The 20213-nt window shown below is 42.1% G+C and overlaps 1 protein-coding gene across 1 annotated transcript in view; it reads left to right on the top strand.

The window, feature by feature from the left end:
- TMOD2 (tropomodulin 2) overlaps positions 1–20213 on the top strand; it is a 73201-nt gene that overhangs the window by 30498 nt on the left and 22490 nt on the right. Inside the window, exons 3-8 of the mRNA XM_077764396.1 lie at positions 2632–2826; positions 4447–4603; positions 9596–9718; positions 13560–13646; positions 16849–16979; positions 18859–18966. Coding sequence (XP_077620522.1) covers positions 2701–2826; positions 4447–4603; positions 9596–9718; positions 13560–13646; positions 16849–16979; positions 18859–18966 — 732 coding nt within the window. The 5' untranslated portion in view covers positions 2632–2700. The remainder of the gene's footprint in view (positions 1–2631; positions 2827–4446; positions 4604–9595; positions 9719–13559; positions 13647–16848; positions 16980–18858; positions 18967–20213) is intronic.

Here is a 20213-nt window from a genome sequence, read left to right as displayed (position 1 = left end):
GTCTCATGGCTCAGTCAGTTAAGTTTCTGACTCTTGATTTCAGGGTCATGAGATCAAGCCTCACATCGGTCTCCACACTGAGCATAGAACCTACTTAAGATTCACTCTCTCTCCGTGTCCCTCTGCTCCTACCTGCAGTGTATATGCTCTCCCGTGCTGTCTCTCTTTCTCTCAAAAAAAAAAAAAAAAAATCTGACTAATGAGAGAGTTATGTTGTATATGGAAAAGACACCCAAATAGAAAACCACAGACTTGAATGTGGTGAGCAGTTGAATTAATATGGGAGGAGAGCAACATTCTAATAGCCCTTCAGTGGCTCACCTTCACCCAGTCTCTTCCCATGAAACCTATTTTCATTCTTACCTTTTGATTTACTTTCTATAAAAAAAAAAAACAAAACAGGGCTTTTCAGATCATTCCTCTACTTTAAAAATTTGTGGTGGAGGGGTGCCTGGGTGGCTCAGTCAGTTGAGCATCCAACTCTTGATTTCGACTCAGGTTATGATCTCATGGTTTGTGAGTTCGAGCGCCGAGGGGGACTCTGCACTGAGAGTGAAGAGCCTGTTTGATATTCTCTCTCCCTCTCCTTCTTCTCCTCCCCACCTGTGTTCTCTTTCTCTCAAAAATAAACACTTTTTAAACTAACAAAAATAATAATGATAAAAATAAAAATGTGTGGTGGCTCCCCATCTCCAACAGAATAAAGCCCAGGGTCCTTAACGAGGCTCATAGAGAAGGCCCTGCACACTGTCCCTGTCTTGCCTTTAGTTCTTTCCTCTCCCTGTAGCACATCAGCCCTTCACCAACATATCTTCTACCTTCTTATCTTTGTGCCTTTGTTTATGCTGCTCTTCCTCTGGAATAATCCTTCCCCACCCGCACCCAACTGTGATCTTTTCCTTCAGGGCTCAGACACAACCCCTTTTTCACAGTTTCCTCTCAACTCCCCACCTCTCTTACCCGATAATTACTTCCTCTTGTGTTTTAAAATTTTTTAAAATGTTTATTTATTTTTGAGACAGAGAGAAAGAAAGAGTGAGCAGGGAGGGGCAGAGAGAGAGACAGAGACACAGAATCCAAAGCTGGCTCTGGGCTCTGCTGGCACCACAGAGCCTGACATGGAGCTCAAACTCATGAACTGTGAGATCATGACCTGAGCCAAATTCGGAAGCTTAACCGACTGAGCCACCCAGATGCCTCCGTCTTGTGCTTTTAAACCTATTTTATACTTCTGTTACAACACTTTTCAAGTGGTATTATCTCTATTCAGGTGTCTCACTGAGCTGTGATCTTCTTGAAGGAGAGATCACATCTTGTTAATCTTTGTGTTGCTGCTTTCTAGACCCATACCTGACAAATAATAGGTATACAGCAGATATTAATTGCCTTGAAATATCTGATTGAGGTTAATACTGCATAAGGAGAAACACAATCAGCTAAGTAAGCACCTTGCTATTTCCTAAATGCAATATTATCTTTCTAAGGGAGAGATGAAAAACCCTCTGCAGGAAAGACGGGATTGAGTAAAAATTTCATTTTGAGTGGAAGTTTAGGAGTAAGGTGGTATAAAAGGGTGGGTTGAAAGGAGAATGGACTAGAGGTGTGACGAAACAGGGAGCATGACTACGGAAACAAAAAGGAAATGGGACTAGGGGCTGCTGGGTGGCTCAGTCAGTTAAGCATCAGACTCTTGATTTCAGCTTAGTTCTTGGTCTCAGGGTTTTGAGTTCAAGCCCATGTTGGGCTCTCACTTCAGCCTACTTAAAAAAAAGGGGGGGGGGGGGCCTGGGGGGCTCAGTCAGTTAAGCTTCCAACTTCAGCCCAGGTCATGATCTCACAGTTTGTGGGTTTGAGCCCTGCGTCAGGCTCTGTGCTGACAGCTCAGAGCCTGGAGCCTGCTTCAGATTCTGTGTCTCCCTCTCTCTCTGCCCCTCTCTTGGTCTCACTCTATCAATCTCTCTCTCAAAAATAAATAAACATTAAAAAATTTTTAAAAAAAGGAAATGGGACTAGAAAGAGAATAGGAAATGAGGAAAGAAAAAAATAAAGATGGAGAGAGTATGTAGTCAGGATTTTAGAATCTTACTTAGATGAATTGCAGGGAGTTACTGAACAATGCTTTCTCACACGAACGTCCCAAACTCTTTCCTGAATTAGCCCCATTTTGTATTCCTCACATCACTCTCTCCCTGAAAAGACACAAGTATGCTTCTTACAACTGCCTTACAATTAGTGCATTGTTTGTTTCTGTTTTCTGTGGAAGGCTGGAGGAGGCAGAGTAGTGTGGTAGGAAGGCTCCCTACTCCACTGGAAACCAGGACGCCTGACACACGCCAGCTCTGGAGCCTCTAGCCAAGCACTTAGCCACCTTCGCCTCAGAGTCTTCATCTGTAAAATGGGATATTAATATCTGTCCAGGCTTCCTTTCTGGGCTCCTTGTAAAGATCTAAATAAACGAAAGAATGCATATGAAAACCCTTTGTAAGCTGTCTAGTTGCCCTAAAGAGGGAGGTGATATTAGCTTTTCTTGTAATTATTTGTCCAGTAAAAACTCCAGATAGCACAGCCCCATCTCCTGTCAATAAGTCCGGTTCGCAGAATAAGATAACGGTGTCTGTTTCTTATTTGTAGTATTCTGAAGTCCTGGGAAGCTGGCCTGTTTAAATGTTCACGACCCATGAGAAGGGCATATAAGAAACCATGGCACTCCCTTTTCAAAAAGAGCTGGAGAAATACAAGAACATTGATGAAGATGAGCTTCTTGGCAAGCTCTCAGAAGAGGAACTGAAACAGTTGGAAAATGTTCTTGATGACCTAGATCCCAAGGTTAGTGACCTGGAACTGAAGCAGCGTAGTTCATGATAGTATGGAATAAATAGTGGCAGCTTGGTCCTTTAACAATGGTGTAGAGATCCCTTAGCTGCAAATACAAATTCTGGGTTCTTCCCCTGATTGGTTCTGGGTCACTCACTCTGACAAATTCATGAAGAACCGCAGTAGCCACATCTTCAGTATAATATGGCAAGTGTATTTCTCAAAAAACAGTTTAATGTAAATGGTAAAAAATATTTTCCTTTGCTTGAGAAAGGACTAGTCTGACTTAGGGAAGAAGAAAGAAAGAGGGAAATAGAACAAATCTTACCATAGTTCTTCTGTGAGGTCATACACTCTACTGGGCACAGAAGCCCTTGGGGTAAATTGTCTTATTCCTGTTCAGGAGCACCTGGGCAGCTCAGTCAGCTGAGTGTCTGAGTCTTGATTTCAGCTCAGGTCATGATCCCATGGTCATGGGATCAAGTCCCATGCTGAGTGTGAAGCCTGTTTGGGATATTCTCTCTCTCTTTCCCTCCCTCCCTCCCTCTCTCTCTCTCCCTCCCTCTCTCTCCCTCCCTCTCCCCCTCTCCCTCTCCCACTCTCTTTGCCCCTCCCCCTCTGTGCATGTTCTCTCTCTAAATGAAATTTTAAAAATTAAAAAAATTTAAAAATATGATTCCCATTTCATATATGAGAGGGACAAACTAGGAAAGGTAGTTGAAATAAGATCCCATATTAGTAAATACCAGAAGTGGTATTTAAACCAGGTCTTTAACCCCAAATACAGACATTTTTCATATCTCATTTATAAAAAAATGCATAAATAATTTGAAACCTTTGGTGATATTACAACAACGGATAGATTTGAATTATCGTAACAATACTATCATGTAAATTTAAGTGGAGCTTCTAATATTTTCATGAGCTCTTGAAACGCTAAGTAGCTTGTTACAGTGTTTGTTTAGCAAACACTTTCTTCAGCCCTGATAGTGTTATCTTAACCTGAGAATCTGAGGCATTCAAAATAATGAGTTTTACTATAAATAAAAATGTCACTAAAAATATTTATATGATATCTTGATAAGCCAGACACTGGATATTTTATTTACTTTTACAAATGTTTTTGTTTTTGAAACTTAAGGAATCCCTAAGCTTCATCAAGTAGGTATCAGCATCTACCGTATTTGCTTACATGCTTGGATGTTTTCCTAGGAGAGAGGCTAGAAATAGGAGAGGATAGCCACGTTGGCTCCTCGTTAGTCTCCATATGCCTGCCTCGGAGCACCTTGGGTGCAGAGCTGGCCAAACCTAAGTGTGATCTGTGAGGAAGGAGGCCACAAAGGGCAGCTGGACTTTTGCCACCACATTCTAGAAAGCACCTACAGAAGACTCGGAGGCTGCTCTAGCCGTTTGTGTTCTGCCTGCACTCACTGGGAGCCTTCCCCTCAGCCAGGATGTTAGAGCAAGTAGGGGCTCAGAGACATGCCGGAGACCTTAGTCCTCAGTTCACACATGCGTCTCTACACAGGTGTCCCTCCTCCCCCGTTATCAGCAGGGCTGGGGTGGGGGCTGGGTAACAGAACATCAGTAGAGCAAACACCTTCCTTCTCCCTCACACCTCTGTGTCATCAGAGCGCCCTGCTACCAGCTGGATTGCGACAGAAAGACCAGACACAGAAAGCAGCCACTGGCCCATTTGATCGCGAGCATCTCCTCATGTACCTGGAGAAGGAGGCTTTGGAACAGAAAGACCGGGAAGACTTTGTGCCCTTTACTGGAGAAAAGAAAGGTAAGGACCCCAGGCACCACATCCTGGGACAAAGGGCCTCCCGATATCTTGTCACAGGGGGTCCAGCAAGGGACCTGACCTGCAAGTAGGAAGGAAGCCCAAGAACTGGACTCTTTATGAAAGAAACATGACTTGCTTTCACAGTCAGTGTACATTTGTCCAAACCTGTAGAAAGTGCACCACCAAGAGTGAACCCTAATATAACCTATGGACTTTGGGTGATAATGATGTCAATGTAGCTTCATCAGTTATAACAGACGTACCACTCTGCTGCAGGATGTCGTTGGGGGTGGGTTTGTAAGTGTGGGACAAGCAGTATATGGGAACTCTCTATACTGTGCTCTATGAACCTAAAACTCTTCCAAAAAAAATAAAGTTTATTAATTACAAAAAAATATATGGCACAATATAGGCTAAATAAATAAATAAATACTTAGAGTGTAATGGTACTCAGGTTAGTTGTATGAAAAATATCTTCAGCCTCAAAGAAAAAGCTTTGGCAGTGTGAGGTAGTGTCATGCCTGAAAGAAGGTCCTGTAAGCATTGGTGTGTTTCTCTTAGCCCGGTGCTTCACCAGCTGCAGACGTGCCCTCAAGGCCTTTCTTCTAGGATGGGTGTAGCATAGCTGTGGCACCAGACCCTAACCTGAGATGCTACCATTAGAGACCAGTACAGTCCACCATTCCCTCAGCCAGCATGTACCAGGCACCAGGTGCAGGGGCCACAGTGAATAGGACCCTACCTTGCCCTCCAGAAGCTTGTGGTCTAGTGAGAGAAGCACTGTGATAGTCCTGGTCCTGGTGAGGCTCTGAGAAGCAAAGGGATATTCCTTCAAGACAAGGAAAGCCCATCCTCCTTAGCCCCTAACCCTGGGCTCCCATTTGGAGGAAAAGGAGGAAAAATGGGTCCCAGTAGCTTGTGCAGTTTCCTCAGTTACAGACAGTGACATGAGCCCATAGATACTAATGGAATCATTGGTAACCTTCTGGCAACTACAGTCTTTTTCAAATGCAAATCAGATCATGTCATTCCCCTGCTTCAAGTCTCAAATCCTTACTGTGGTCCTCAGAGCCCTGGGAGAGCTCTCCTTGCCCACCTCCCTGATCTCATATCCCCTTCCTTTGCTAAGCCTTAGCCCCACTATCTTTGTTCATTTCCCCAAATTTGCCGAGTTCCTTTCCCATCCCAGGGCTTTCTCATGGCACCTTCCTTCTGACCCACATTCCCATTTTTCACATTCTAAACATCTCAGCTTAAATGTCGGGTCCTCGGGCTTTCCCTGACCTTCCCTTCTGTCTGCTGTGACACTCATTTATTGCTTTCACAGCACTGTTGCTGTGTTGTTCATCCTTTTGTCTGTTTACTTGGGGTTCTGTGTGTTTCCCACATTAGATGAGATCCCTAGAGTGGGACTGGGTCTCTTGCATCCCAGCAAAGAAACTGACACAGAGGAGGCACTTGATAAATAGTGGTTCAAGTGAATGCCATCTCAGAGCTTCTGTTCGGGCCCCTGATGAGAGGTGGGGGGAAGGAGGACAGCTCCTGAGTTGGCATGAGTCAGAGCAACATCTGGCTCTCCTCTGAATTGTGCACACTTGATGAATCAGGCGCCACTGATAATGTCAATTTATTAAGATAGTGAACTTGGACAGTGACAAACTGGGCAAATAACTAAGGACTACCATAGAAATATGGAGCTGTTTCTATGGCAGCCTAGCTGCTGTTGGACCAATTTCATTGTGAAAGAAGACTTACAATGTCAGATCTTTAATGGAATCCCAATTAACATCCAATGTTAGGGTAGTGACCGAATAATAAGAGGGAAGCTGTGGTCGCTTCTTCTCAGAGTACAGGTCAGGGGGAGCAGCAATGGTAAAGTATCTCTCCATCCAGATTAATTTCCAGATGTTTCAGAGGGGAGTTAGGAGTCCAGGAGCAGTCTTGAGTAGTAAATGGGAATACAGAAGGGGCACACAAGTTGCCCAGTGCTTAGGAGAAGGTTGAGAAGCAGCACAGTTGGACAAAATGAGCAGAGAGCAAGTTTTCCATACAGAGTGGAGAGATCAGAGCAGAGTCTGCAGGGCCCCTGGGAGGACCAGTGCATGACGTGGGAGCAGGGGGAGGCGATCATGAAGGCCTCAGGAGAGGGGCTGTACAACCTTAGTTCTGAACACCATGTGCCCTGGGTCCTCAGGTTCCCGGGCCACATTTAAGTCTCCGTGATGGTTTTATTCACTTAGAACGTGATGTGTAGTTGGCGCCCCTAGGCATGGATGTGCAGCAGCAATTGTCCTAAATTTGGACATCTGGGGGCCACCTGTGCACCTGGTGTTTCGGGTAATCCTAAACACTTCCAGGAAGGAGGAACGTAGAAGCCTATTTGACTCTGGAACCGAGATCATCTGAGCCACAAGGAAAAGGCTTTGGGCTGCAGATACTATGAAAAATAAGTCTGGGATAAACCCCAGTGTCTGAGATGTTATTGATTGGTTATTTTCTTTTTCATATTCTATCTTCTGGTCATTCTTCTTGTGTTTTTCATCATTCTCCAGTGTATTTTCCTTTTTTCTGGGAAATGTGGCAGTTTATGTGAGCTGAGACAGGAAGCAGGTTGATGGTCAAAGGTAGAGACCTTGACCCCAGATTGACCACAAGCAGTGGTGTTTCTCTAGGGTGCCCAGCTCTGCCTGGTCCCTGTTAACATATCCAACCAGTTGGAAGTTCTGGTAAACTCTGGTAAACAGCCCCTGCAACCAGGGACATCTCTTGGAGAGGATTCATGAAGGAGAGTTACTGACTTTGGGTTTGCCCTTTACATTTCCAGTGGGAGTAGGGAAGAGCTGGCTAGCCATGGAGACGTGGAAACAGTGTTGGTCCCCATTGGCTGAAGCTAGAGCCAGCTGTCTGTTCTACCCAAGGGACAGAGGAGAGGGCAATTGAAGGGTGAGTATTTAGGGAACTCCAGAGATCAAAATGGAGGAGAACAATATCAAAGATCATGCCAAGAAGTAAGAGCAGCTCCAAAAAAGAAACCAAGAATCAAAAACCGGAAGGAATTGGGAAAAAGTATAAGTAGGTGTGGAGTATTTGCTATGGCAGCTCTGAAATGTCCTGGATTTCCTTTTATGAGTCATTGCACATGTGGGATGTGGGTACGCTAACCTGACTAAACGTAAGGAGCAGGTAACATGCGATTCTCCCACTGATGTGATCATTAGTCCAGAGGTTGAGGCTGGTGAGGTAGGGCATAGATATCAACATATTCAGGAGTAAGTCAGGGGCAGAATAAATGGAATCTGGCTGACAGGATGAAGCAGGAGATGCTGGCAGAGTATGTGCATGTGGGAAGCACAGAGTACCTTGATGTTCACAGACCACCACAATTTCTAAATATGTCAACCCTGATTTCTCCCTCTAAGTTTTTTTAATGCTTATTATTTTTGAGAGAGAGACACAGAGGGCAAGCAGGGAGGCGTAGAGAGAGAGGGAGACACAGAATCAGAAGCACGCTCCAGGCTCTGAGCTGTCAGCACAGAGCCGGATGAGGGCTCAAACTCACAGACCAGGAGATCATGACCTGAGCTGAAGTCAGATGTTTGACCGACAGAGCCACTCAGGTGCCCCTGATTTCTCCCTTTAAATCTGACTTCCTTTGGTATGCTCTAGAGTGATGACTGTGTCCCCAGGTCACTAGGTCACTACACTAGTCCAAGTGACCCCAGATACAGCATCCTAGTGGTCAACAATCTCAATCTAGGGAGAAAAGCTCTGGAGGAATACCAGTTTGTCCCTCAGCAACATTTGGATGAATGTTTGGATGAATCCATTTCCAATTTGCAAGGTCTGAAACAAGAATACAAATATAAGTCCATGTGCCATTTTTCATAAATATTTAAAAGGTAACAAACTCTTAAAATATCTTTTATACTCTGGAGTGCCTGGGTGCTTCATTCGGTTAAGCATCTAACTCTTTATTTCGGCATAGGTCATGATCTCACAGTTCATGAGATTGAGCCCCACATTGGGCTATGCGCTGATAGCGTATATGACAGTGCATATGACAGTGCATATGTTTGGGTCACCTGAGAAGCTCAGTCAGTTAAGCATCTGACTACTGATTTCAGCTCAGGTCATGATCTCATGGTTTATGAGATCGAGTCCTGCATTAGACTCTACGCTGACAGCTCAGAGCCTGCTTGGGATTTTCTCTCTCCCTCTCTCTGCCCCTCCCCTGCTCATACATTCTCTCTTTCTCTCTTTCAAAATATATGTGTATGTATATATATGTATGTATACATATGTTTTATATTCCTATAAATACACCTAAAAGGCCAGGATTCTTGAACTTCTAAAAGTTTCGTGGAAGCATATGAGTCTGTCTTACACTGCTAGGGCTTCAGGCATACATATTTGACACCCAGCCTACATATCCAAGCTTCATCCATACTCACCTACAAAGAGCTTCCTCATGGCCTGGGGTGCACAGCAATGTGACCTGGGGAAGGGATTCATGCAGGCCCTGGAAGCAGGTTCAGGTGTCTTTGGGCAGAGAATTCCAGGGTTCCAGATGCCTGGAGCGTGGTCTAGCAGGTGGCCTGGATTCTAGATGGTGATGTCCCTTTGGCACCCTAACTCCTCCCTCGATATGTGGAAGAGGGAGATTGCAGGAGAGGAAGATCAGAGTAGGGCCTGTGGCAGGGCCTCTCTTGTCTAGGTCTAAGGGCAATCAGAGGTGGAGAGGTAAAAAACACAGTTTCTCTCTGTTTAAAGACCGTAATCTCCTCAGATCTTTGTGTTATAGAATGCAGGATTCCTCCTCTGACATTCCTTCCCTCTGATAGTGGATTAGTGATACTGCTATCCTCCCAGCAATTAAGGAATCCCTGTTGGGCATGCAAATTTTAGTGGCCAGAGCTGCATTGTCTGGTCAGTCCTTTTACCCTACCCTGGTCAGCAGCACACAATGGTTTTTGTTTTTCTTCTGGTTTAAAGGGAGAGTCTTCATCCCCAAAGAAAAGCCCATAGAAACTCGTAAAGAAGAAAAAGTGACCCTTGACCCAGAACTAGAAGAAGCTTTGGCCAGCGCCTCTGACACCGAACTCTATGATCTTGCAGGTTAGTCCTTACCTCTGGGAAGCTTTCCTGTCTGGCTCTGTGACCTCCAGGCACTCACTGGCATCCCCAGCAGCAGCCTTTGAGCTTCTCCGTAACTACTGTAACTACTGATAAGGATTGCGATACCAGGTTGACTTCTGTCATTATGCAGCTGTAAGACTTGATGCAAGTGACTTAACCTCTCTGAGCAAACCTTACTTTGCTCTATGTGTCTCAGCTGTAAAATGTAAAGTCCTATCTCAGCTTTAAAATGTCCCAAAAATACCTGTGCTACAAAATTCAAGAATTTGAGAAACCAAAGGGAATAAATCTAAAGGAGCATTGAGAATTTAAACCGTAAAATAATAACGCTTACTCTTTCTAAGAAGCTTTCACATTTGACATTTTATCGCATTTTATTATCATATTAAATATCCATGCAGCTCTTGCTCTTTCCCACAGTCACTGTTCCATTCTGATTGCTACTAAAAGGTTTGTTAGCTCAACCATGGAGCAGGAGTTATTTACCGTTGCATCCACACAGTAAGTAAAGCCATATTCAACCCGATCTCCTCACCTTTTTCTAGTTTTCTTAACAGTAGCAACAAAATAGTAAATGTTGTTATGATTTGAATTGGTTATACATGCAGATAGGCAAAACACAAATAGTGTAAAAGAATGGGTAGTCGAGATGGCAGTAGATTAGGGATCAGCTAACTGTGACTTGCATCCTGTTTTTGTGAATAAACTTTTATTGGAACATAACAACAACAACAAAGACTACTGAAAGTAAATTTTTGGGGCACCTGGGTGGGTCAGTCAGTTAAGCATCCAACCCTTGATTTTGGCTCATGGTCATGATGTCACAGTTCGTGGAATTGAGCCCTGTCCCCTGCTGTGTGCTAACAACACAGAGCCTGCTTAGGATTCTCTGTTACCCTGTCTCTCTGCTTGTCCCCCAATCGTGTTTTTTCTCTCTCTCTCTGTCTGTCTCTCTCAAAAATATATAAAGATTTAAAAAAGAAAGTTTCCNGCTTAGGATTCTCTGTTACCCTGTCTCTCTGCTTGTCCCCCAATCGTGTTTTTTCTCTCTCTCTCTGTCTCTCTCAAAAATATATAAAGATTTAAAAAAGAAAGTTTCGTACCCTAATTAACCCCCTCCCACTTATAATATAGCCTTCAAGAAAGATTCTGTGAATATACCAGCATATTTGTGCATTAGTGGGATGCACTTTTTTCCAAGTGGGATGTAAATATGGATTATTATGGTTATTAGGTCACCACAGGGTAAAGGCACTTTCAGAAACAGTCCACAAGCTTTGGCAAGAATCCTCGCATGTTTATTCCACTGAAAGACATTTGTAATAATCATCAATCCTCCCTCCCAGGAGAACCAGCCATGCCTTCTTCTAAAAGCATGCCTGCCATCTCAGCTACATTTACATTCCTTCTGTGAATAGGCAGTGGTCAGTATTAAGTTCATATATTTGAATCTCTCTCAGAAATCACTGCAGAATTTGAGGCACCTGCGTCATGCAGTTAAGAAGGTGCTTTGCAGTGACCTTTCTTCTTAGCCCTGTGGTTGCTGTGGAGAGATCCTGTCATGGTTACTGCTCCTCTCAAGGGTTGTCTCATGGTTTCTACTGGAATTGCCCAAAGGGAGAATGCCCGGCTGGGCTTGAATTCCCAGGAAATGCTGAAGAAAGGAGAAAGAGAAAAACACCAGTCATTTGGAAGAAGCTAGAATCTGAAATTCATACAGTAAAACTAGGGGAATAATCCAGAAGGAAAATGGTGTTGCTATCTCTACTCAGCCTCACCCCTTCGTCAGGTGCTCCCTCAGAGCCCGGGAGGAAGCCCACCTGGGGGTGGGTGACAGCATCTTCTCTAGGGTGGACCTTTCTGGAAGATCAAGTGCGGCACCCTGAGTGGGTGGGCTGACAGCCAGCAAGGTTTAGGAAACAGTGAGTGTCAGTGGCCTGTACACGTTACTGTGGCAGGTAGACAGCAGCACGGGAGCAGCAGCTGACCCGCAAGACCACACTTCCCGGAGCAGCTGTACCTTAGCTTGACCAACAGCCTCCTGGCCTAGAGATTTCATCTTGTCCATGCACATAGGCGCCATCAGTTTGGAGCAGATCCACTAACCAGATTCACAGGAAACAGATAACACAAAAGTTGAAACTTCGCAAGGGGAGCCAATTTATAATTAGAAGTTGCTCATTGAAGGGGTGCGGTTAAGCATCCAACTTCAGGTTACAATCTCATAGTTTGTGAGCCCCACATCGAGCTCTGTGCTTACAGCTTAGAGCTTGGAGCCTGCTTATGATTCTGTGTCTCCCTTTCTCTCTGCCCCTCACCTACTCGTACTGTCTGTCCCTCTCAAAAATAAGCATTTTAAAAAATCTAAAAAATAAAAAATGAAGTTACACAGTGAGTATAGGGCCAAGGCAAGACATATTTGGATGACCTCAGTTGCCTGTGTTTATCAAATAGGGCATGTTCTCCTTAGGTAGTGATGAAACACCGACAAATTCTTATTTATTTAACAAGAATTTGTAAAGCACTTAGAACATTGTCTGACACATAGGAAGTCATTTAATCTTTGTAACACACAAAGTATAATTATTATCCCTGTTTTACAGATGAGGAAATCAGAGGCATTTAGTAACTTCCCAAGCCACACAGATGGTTTGTGGCAGAACCAGGATTCCAACTCTAGCTGACTGCTCCTGAGTGCCACCCTTAGCCCTGGATTTGTTGGCTCTCCTTATTTACCTATCTTGGGTTGCTATTGGCTGCCTCCCTCCTTCGGCTGTGTCGACTACATTACAACTGATGAAGAGCTCTGAGATGCTCCTCAGCTACCTACTGACCAATGACCTGTTCTGGGATCCTTCTCCCAGTGGCCAGTCTCTGTACAGTTTCATCAGCAGAGCGGGCAGTTGTGTTTTAGCCTGCTCAGAGCTCATGCTCTCCCAGTGCTGTTTCTTGCGTCCTATGCTGCCTCCTGGTGCAAGCTCCCCATAATACAGGAGACTGAAAATCTCATTGTGCTTATCTGACCTTTTGTTGCTGACATCTCTCTCTCTCTTTTTTTAAATGTTCTTATTTATTTTTATAAATTTTTTAACGTTTTATTTATTTCTGAGAGAGAGAGATAGCATGAGAAGGGGAGGGTCAGAGAGAGAGGGAGACACAGAATCTGAAACAGGCTCCAGGCTCTGAGCTGGCTGTCAGCATAGATCCCGACACGGGGCCCGAACCCATGAACTGCGAGATCATGACCTGAGCTGAAGTCGAATGCTTTGACTGAGCCACCCAGGCACCCCAGCTGACATCTCTTTTATTTCCCACTCTAGGATGCTGTAGAGGGGAGAGGAAAACTGTTGGTCCTGAGAGATGGGGTGACTTATGAAAGAGGCCCATGATCTTTCTGCTATTTGCCTCTAGGAGAATACATGCCATAATCTATATAACGTTAGATCTTAGAATATCCTTAGACTCAGTCCCATTTTACAGATGAGAAAACAGAAAGGTTGAGTCTACTTAGCTAGGTCTAAGCAAGTTTTCAGTAATTGGGGGATATAACTGGACCATTGTCCCCAGATCCTAAATGATTCTACCTGTATAGCCCCAGAAAGATATCTGAAGATTGCTGGTGGCCTTGGAAAGAGGTTTTTTAATATATAGGCTTATTTAACATTATATATGTCCCACACACTATGCAAGGCAGGGGTGGGTCTGGATACTTATCTTTATGAAATGAAGAATTGTTCTTCAAGAGGCATATTAACATTGTGGACATCCTAATGTGCATTCCCATACTTACTGTATATTCACTGTTAATCTTTGTTTTTAGCTGTTCTTGGAGTACACAATTTACTCAACAATCCAAAGTTTGATGAAGAAATGGCCAGCACTAAAGGTGGCAAAGTGCCCGTGAGAAGTAAGTTGATGCGGAGTCTGTGGTTTGTGAAACTTGAGAGCTTCAGGTGTTGTTGATAAGAGGGATGCCTGTTGAATCCAGAGTTCTATCCTTCGGGCTTTGAAGGTAGATTCCGTCCACTCACTAAGGGTCACTGGGCTCTGAGCATTCAAACCAGAATAGGAAAGCCAATAATCAAAGTTCTGTTTTGCAGCATAATGGACCAATCAGTGTGTTTTGTCCAGAACATACTCTGTTGTTGGGTCTGCTCAGCTTAAAATATAAGATTGCTGATAAAAAGGTTGCATAATCAACACAGATTGCAAACAGTTTCATGTTCCTAACGATGTTTTTAAATCAATTATAGTATTTTCAGCAAGTTCCCTTTTCTCTTTAGGTATCTTTTTTTTTTTTTTCTCAATAATGGACACAGGTCATTAGAATTTGAATATCCACTTCCCCCTGAGAGCGTGAAAGACACACTGGCATGGACTTACTGGCACAGAAAGTTCTTGGCCCCTGTTCTCCGTGTCAGCATTTCTCAGAAAAGTGTAAAGTTTTTTAGACTCTCTTACTTATTCATTAGTTACCTACTGAATACCTTAGGTGTCAGGAATGTCCTAGGTAGGAAGATAAAAAATGGTCTCTGCCTAAAGGAACTTATCTGTCCATGGGAGGGACAGACCAGTAATCAAGTAAGTTTGCTACAGTGCAATCTGGGTGCTATAAAATCTTGCAGGAGATCACAGATTTTTCTTAGGTTAAGTATATTTTATTCTGTGTGAAGGAGGAGGCTTAGCAGGTGCTTTCTAGTCTGAGCAACATACTTACCAACCATCATTGATACTGAGCTATTTATCCAAACAATGAGCAGTATTACTTTTTTTTTTTTCTGGCTTATTCATGCAGGTGAAAAATGTTTATCCTTTTTAACTTCTCTATCAAAGNTAACATTCTGACAACATGTTTGTTATTAAAAGTCTGGTGCATAATCTTCTGGGCTTTTATGCACAGATATATCATTAACTTTTTTTAAGGCTTGATTTATTTTTTTAGCATTTTAGGTACACAGCAAAATTGAGCAGAAAGCACAAAGATTTCCCAAGTACTCCCTGCCCCCAATTCATGCATAGCTTCCCCTGTTATCAACATCTCCCACCAGAGTGGTACATATGTGACACTTGATGAACCTATAGTGACACATCATTATCACCCTAAGTCTGTTGTTTATTCTTGGGGCTGTACATTTGATGGGTTTGGACAAATGTATAATGACATGGATCTGCCATTATGGTATCATGCAGCATAGTTTCACCTCTCTGTGTTTTCTTCTAGGGGGTTTATTGTTTTACATTTTACATTTAGGTGAAACATTTTGAGTTAATTTTTGTGAAGGGTATAAGATCTATGTCTAGATTCTTTTTTTATGTATGTGTTTGTGTGTGGTTATCCAGTTCTAGTGCCATTTGTTGAAAAAACTCTAAAGAAAAGAAAAGAAAGAAAACACTCTCTTCTCCATTGCATTGCCTTTGCTCCTTTATTGAAAATCAGTTGGCCATATTTATGTGGACTTATTTCTGGGCTCTCTACTCTGTTCTGTTGATCTGTTCGTCTATTCTTTCACCAATACCAGACTCTCTTGATTACTGTAGTTTCATAGTAAGTCTTAGAGTAGTGTCAGTCCTCCAACTTTGTTCTTTTTCAAGATCGGGTTGGTTATTCTGGGTCTTTTGCCTCTTCATATAAACTTAACATCAATTTATTTAAAAATACAAAATACCTTGCTGAGATTTTGACTAGGGTTGCACTGAATCTATAGCTCAAGTTGAGAAGAACTGTTGTCTTAACAGTATTGAGTCTCTTGCATTTATCCCTCCCTTTAGTTCTTTTTGATTTCTTGCAATAAAGTTTTATAGTTTCCTTCACCTAGATCTCATACAGATTTTGTTACATGTACAAATGAAATGCGTATTTCATTTTTCATTAACTTTTTTTCAAATTGTAGATCTCTTTTATCAGTATGTGTATGTTTGCCTTCTTCTTTTAATGAATAGATTGCATCTTATTTTGAGATTATGCCATAACTTATTTAACCATTTTCACACTGATGGGCTTTGCATTTATCATGTTTTGCTGTCGCAAGTAATATGTCAGTGAACATTCCTGAAAAGTATGTATTTGTGCTGTTTTTTCTGTAGATTAGACTCCTAGATACAGAATTGCTGGGCCATAGAGTACCCACATTTTACATGTTGATAAGTAAGGCCAAATTACTCCCAAAAAGTTTGTACCAGTTTACGTTCTCACCAACATAAGAGGATGTGTTTTACTCCCTAATTGTTGTCAATTCTCCATGTTATCTCTTTTTACATTTTTGTGCTAGTCAAGTGGGTTTCATTTTTTAACTTCACAATTTAATTACTTTTTATATTTTTGGTTGAGTGACAGAGATTCTTCTGATCATATTATGTGTTCATTTTTAATTGGGTTGTCTACTAATTTGTAGGAGCTCTGTGTATATTGGGATAGTAACTGTTTGTATGTTACATACATATTGCAGATGTTTTGTTAACTGCTTTTGAGAATTGTTCCATTCTACCTCTCTGTCCCTTTCTCTTCCCATGCCTTCCTCAAAACTAAAGCTCCAAAATAGAAATTAGAGAAGGGTGAGGTATGGTCAAGAGGCCAAAGGGGGCACCTGGCTGGCTCAGTCAGTGGAGCAGCTCTTGAACTCAGGGTCATGAGTTTGAACCCCACATTGGGCATGGCGCCTACTTAACAGGAATAAATAAATAATTTTTTTTTTTTTAAAAAAGGCCAGAGGAAAAGTATGGTTTTGGAAATGAAGAGACTTCGTTATTTCATTTTTGCATCGGAGGTCCTGTGGCTTGATGATTATAGTCTGAAAGTGGTCTATATACAGCAGCAATAACTACTTGTGGACTTAGGGGGTGGGTTGGAGTTTGCCATGGGGCCTCCTAAACTTTTGGTTCCATGTAGCGTCAGCCACTGAGACTTCTCATTGCAGTTGAGAAATGTCATTGTTTAAAACTGTGACTTGAAACTGTACCATTCACATGTTTGCTTAGTTGAGAATCAGCCTTACTATCATTGATATTAGAGTATTCTTGGAATCGGAGCATAGGAAGGAAAGGTCTTTTGGGGGGAAGTCATCTTTGATTTTGGCAGGAGAGCCCTTATAAAATTAAAACTTGTGTGTTAGATGTGGTCAAAGGTGAGAAGGTCAAGCCAGTATTTGAGGAGCCACCCAATCCCACCAATGTGGACCTGAGTCTGCAGCAGATGAAAGCCAATGATCCCAGCCTGCAGGAAGTCAACCTCAACAACATTAAGGTATTGCATTATGATTATTGTCAGTCACTTGATTTATCATGAGGTTAAAAAAATTTAATGGAGATGTCTGATTGCCGGTTTTCACACCTGTTTCCATTCCTTTGTAGTCACTGATTTTGAGACAAGCTATCCTACTCAAAAGAAGACATTTTTAGAAAGTGATTTCTAGAATTCTTTGGAAAGAATCACAGTATTTGTGTTAAACAAAGAATGATGGTTATCTATTGCTGAGTAATAAAGTACTCCAAAACTTAGAGGCTTAAAACAACAAACATTTGTTGGTTCACACAGTTTTTGTGCATCAGGAATCAGGACTTAGCTGGATAGCTGTGGCTCAGGGTTTCAAGTGAGGCTATAGTAAAGCTGTCATCAAGGGCTGCAGTCAGCAGAATGCTTGACTGAGGCAAAAGTGTCCACTTCCCAGATAGCACACTCATGTGGCTGTTGGCAGGAAGCCTCAACTTCTCATCACATGGGCCACTCCGTAGGGCGGCCTGAGTGTCCTCACATCATGACAGCCTTCTTCTCCCAGAGGGAGTACCTGAAGAGAAAAAGAACAAACAAGCAGGAAGCCACAGAGCCTTTTATGGTCTATTCTCTGAAGTCACACATTGTCACTTCTGCTTTATTTGATTTGGTAATTAGTCATGTTACTCTCAAAGGGAGAGGAAGGAAGTTGGGGGGGGAGGGTTGGAGATGAAGAGAGATGAGGAGAGAGAGATGGAGAGAGAACATTGCCTGGTATCTATTTTGTTACTTCATATTGGGCCAACATCTGCCATTTAATAATAATAACTGATTTGTGTTGAGTAATCACTATGAGCCTTATCCTTTACTAAGTCTTGAAATTTATTACAGTAGTTCCATGTTGCTGGAACTACTGTAGAAGAGGGGGACCACATTCATTTAACTTATATTACAATATATTGTTACAATTGTTCTGTTTTATTATTGGTTACTGTCGTCAATCTCTTACTGTGCCCAATTTATAAATTAAACTTATTCATAGGTATATATAGGAAAAAACATAACGTATATAGTGTTCAGTGCTATCTGTGGTTACAGGCATCCACTCCATATCTTGGGACATTTCCCCCATGGATAAGGGAAACTACTGTATCTCATATAATCCATAGGGACACTTAAGGAGGTTAAATTGCTCATGGCCACGGAGCTAGTCTGTAGTGCACCCAGGACTCCTATCAACCTCTAGTGGACCCCATATTGCCTCTCTCCCAGTGGTCAGGACTGTGCTAAGTGCTGTGAAAGACAGGGTAAGATTCATTTGGTCTCTATTCTGAAAAAAACTTATATTAGGAGAAAAACACCAAGTCACTAACTACAACATGATGTGGTAAGCCCCCAAATGTTGTGGAATTGCAGATAAGGAAATTTTTTATCTTGCCTAGGAAAGCCAGTAAATGAAGGAGGTGATATTCAGCTAGGTCTTGAAAAATGAGTAGGGATTAATCAGAGAAAAGGACAATAGAATTTCCAGGCAAAGGGAAAAATGTACTTAAGAGTAGGGAGGGGAGAAAGACCATGGTATATGAAAAGAATGGCACATAGATTAATCTGGCTAGAATATAGAGAATGAAAGAGAAAAAGAGGGAAGTTTGGTATGTGCATCATTTCTTGGTCAGAGTGAACAGAACCGGGAGGCCAGACTGTCATGTTGTGTTAGATTCCCTTATTAGACACAAGTGGTGCTATGGGCCCAGGATGGCTTGGTTGTTGGAGGATGGGTAATGAGTATTTTAGAAGGGATGTCAACATTTAGCCATCTAAATGCATAAGGTATTTAAAGCCGTGGGTCTTGACTTGGGGTAGGGGAGCTACAGAATGGTCTATCAATTCTCTGTGCCTTCCCCCATTTTAGAACATTCCAATTCCAACCCTGAAGGAATTTGCAAAGGCTCTGGAAACCAATACTCACGTAAAGAAGTTCAGCCTGGCTGCAACCCGCAGCAATGACCCTGTGGCAATTGTGAGTAAAATTTCAGAAGTATTACATGAAAATATTTAATTCATTAGAAACTATTTTTAATGTGCTCTATAAATTAACAATTTTTAGATCTGGTAATTTTCTTAATTTTTTTTTTTACATTTATTTATTTTTGAGAGGACAGTGCAAGACAGAGCATGAGCCAGGTAGAGGCAGAGTGAGAGGGAGACACAGAATCCAATGCTGGCTGCAGGCTCCGAGCTGTCAGCACAGAGCCTGACATGCGGCTCAAACCCATGGACCATGAGATCATGACCTGAGCCAAAGTCAGACATTGAACCAACTGAGCCACCCAGGTGCCCCTAGATCTGATAATTTTCTACACAGTTAAACACATAAACACGTTAGTTATAATAAGACAATAAAACAGAACCCATCTGTCAGGCACTTTGAATTAACTAAAATTTTGTTAGCACTACACTTTTAGGAAAAATAAATAAGATTAGGCATTTGGCTAAATAAATATTTAGCTTTTGCTCTGTACTTAGTACAAATTTTCTGAAGCTTTTGCATCTATACTAACATAATGTCACAGTCAATGGATATTGTAAGACTCCCAAATCCTGCAAGAACTGAGCACATATAAAAGTATTAAAGTATATTTTATTTTAATCTTTGAAATGGCTTAGTATGTTTAAAAAATATGTTAAACAACCAGATCTTAAAACATATCTTTGTTAACCAGAATACGAAAAAAAAATAACCAACCAAAAGCCCTGTTTCTTCCATGCATTTTAGATAATTCAGCTAAGTAAGGAAGGCCCTTGGCCCAAGTAAATATGACAACTGTTACCAACATCAATGGTATTACTATTAATAGCTAACATTTCTTTAGCAATTAGTAAGCGCCAGCAGTAAGCTCTATGCATTACACATGTCAGCTCACCTAATCCTCAATATAATACTATAAGGTATGTACTATATATAGTTCCCACAGATGAGCAATCTGGGGCTCAGCGAGGTTAAATATGTTTTCCAGGGTAAACACAGCCAATAAGTGGCACCACCAGCTCTTCCTGATTCTACACCCAGGATGCTCTAACCATCAAGCTATGCTGTATTTATACACAATGCCTCAACAATCATACTCTTGCTAAAATATGTCACTTTTGGGGGAGCCTGAGCATCAGACTGTAATTCTATAGCATCTCATGCTCAGCCTTTGAATCAAGCAGGAAAAACAAATTTTCTTGACTTGATGATGTGATTTAAAGCAACATGTCTGTTAA

This window comes from Crocuta crocuta, unplaced genomic scaffold (assembly GCF_008692635.1).
Source record: "Crocuta crocuta isolate KB4526 unplaced genomic scaffold, BGI_CrCroc_1.0 scaffold102, whole genome shotgun sequence".
Lineage (NCBI taxonomy): Eukaryota > Metazoa > Chordata > Mammalia > Carnivora > Hyaenidae > Crocuta > Crocuta crocuta.
Note: the sequence above shows the minus strand (reverse complement) of the source record. Positions and strands in the feature narration are given on the sequence as shown.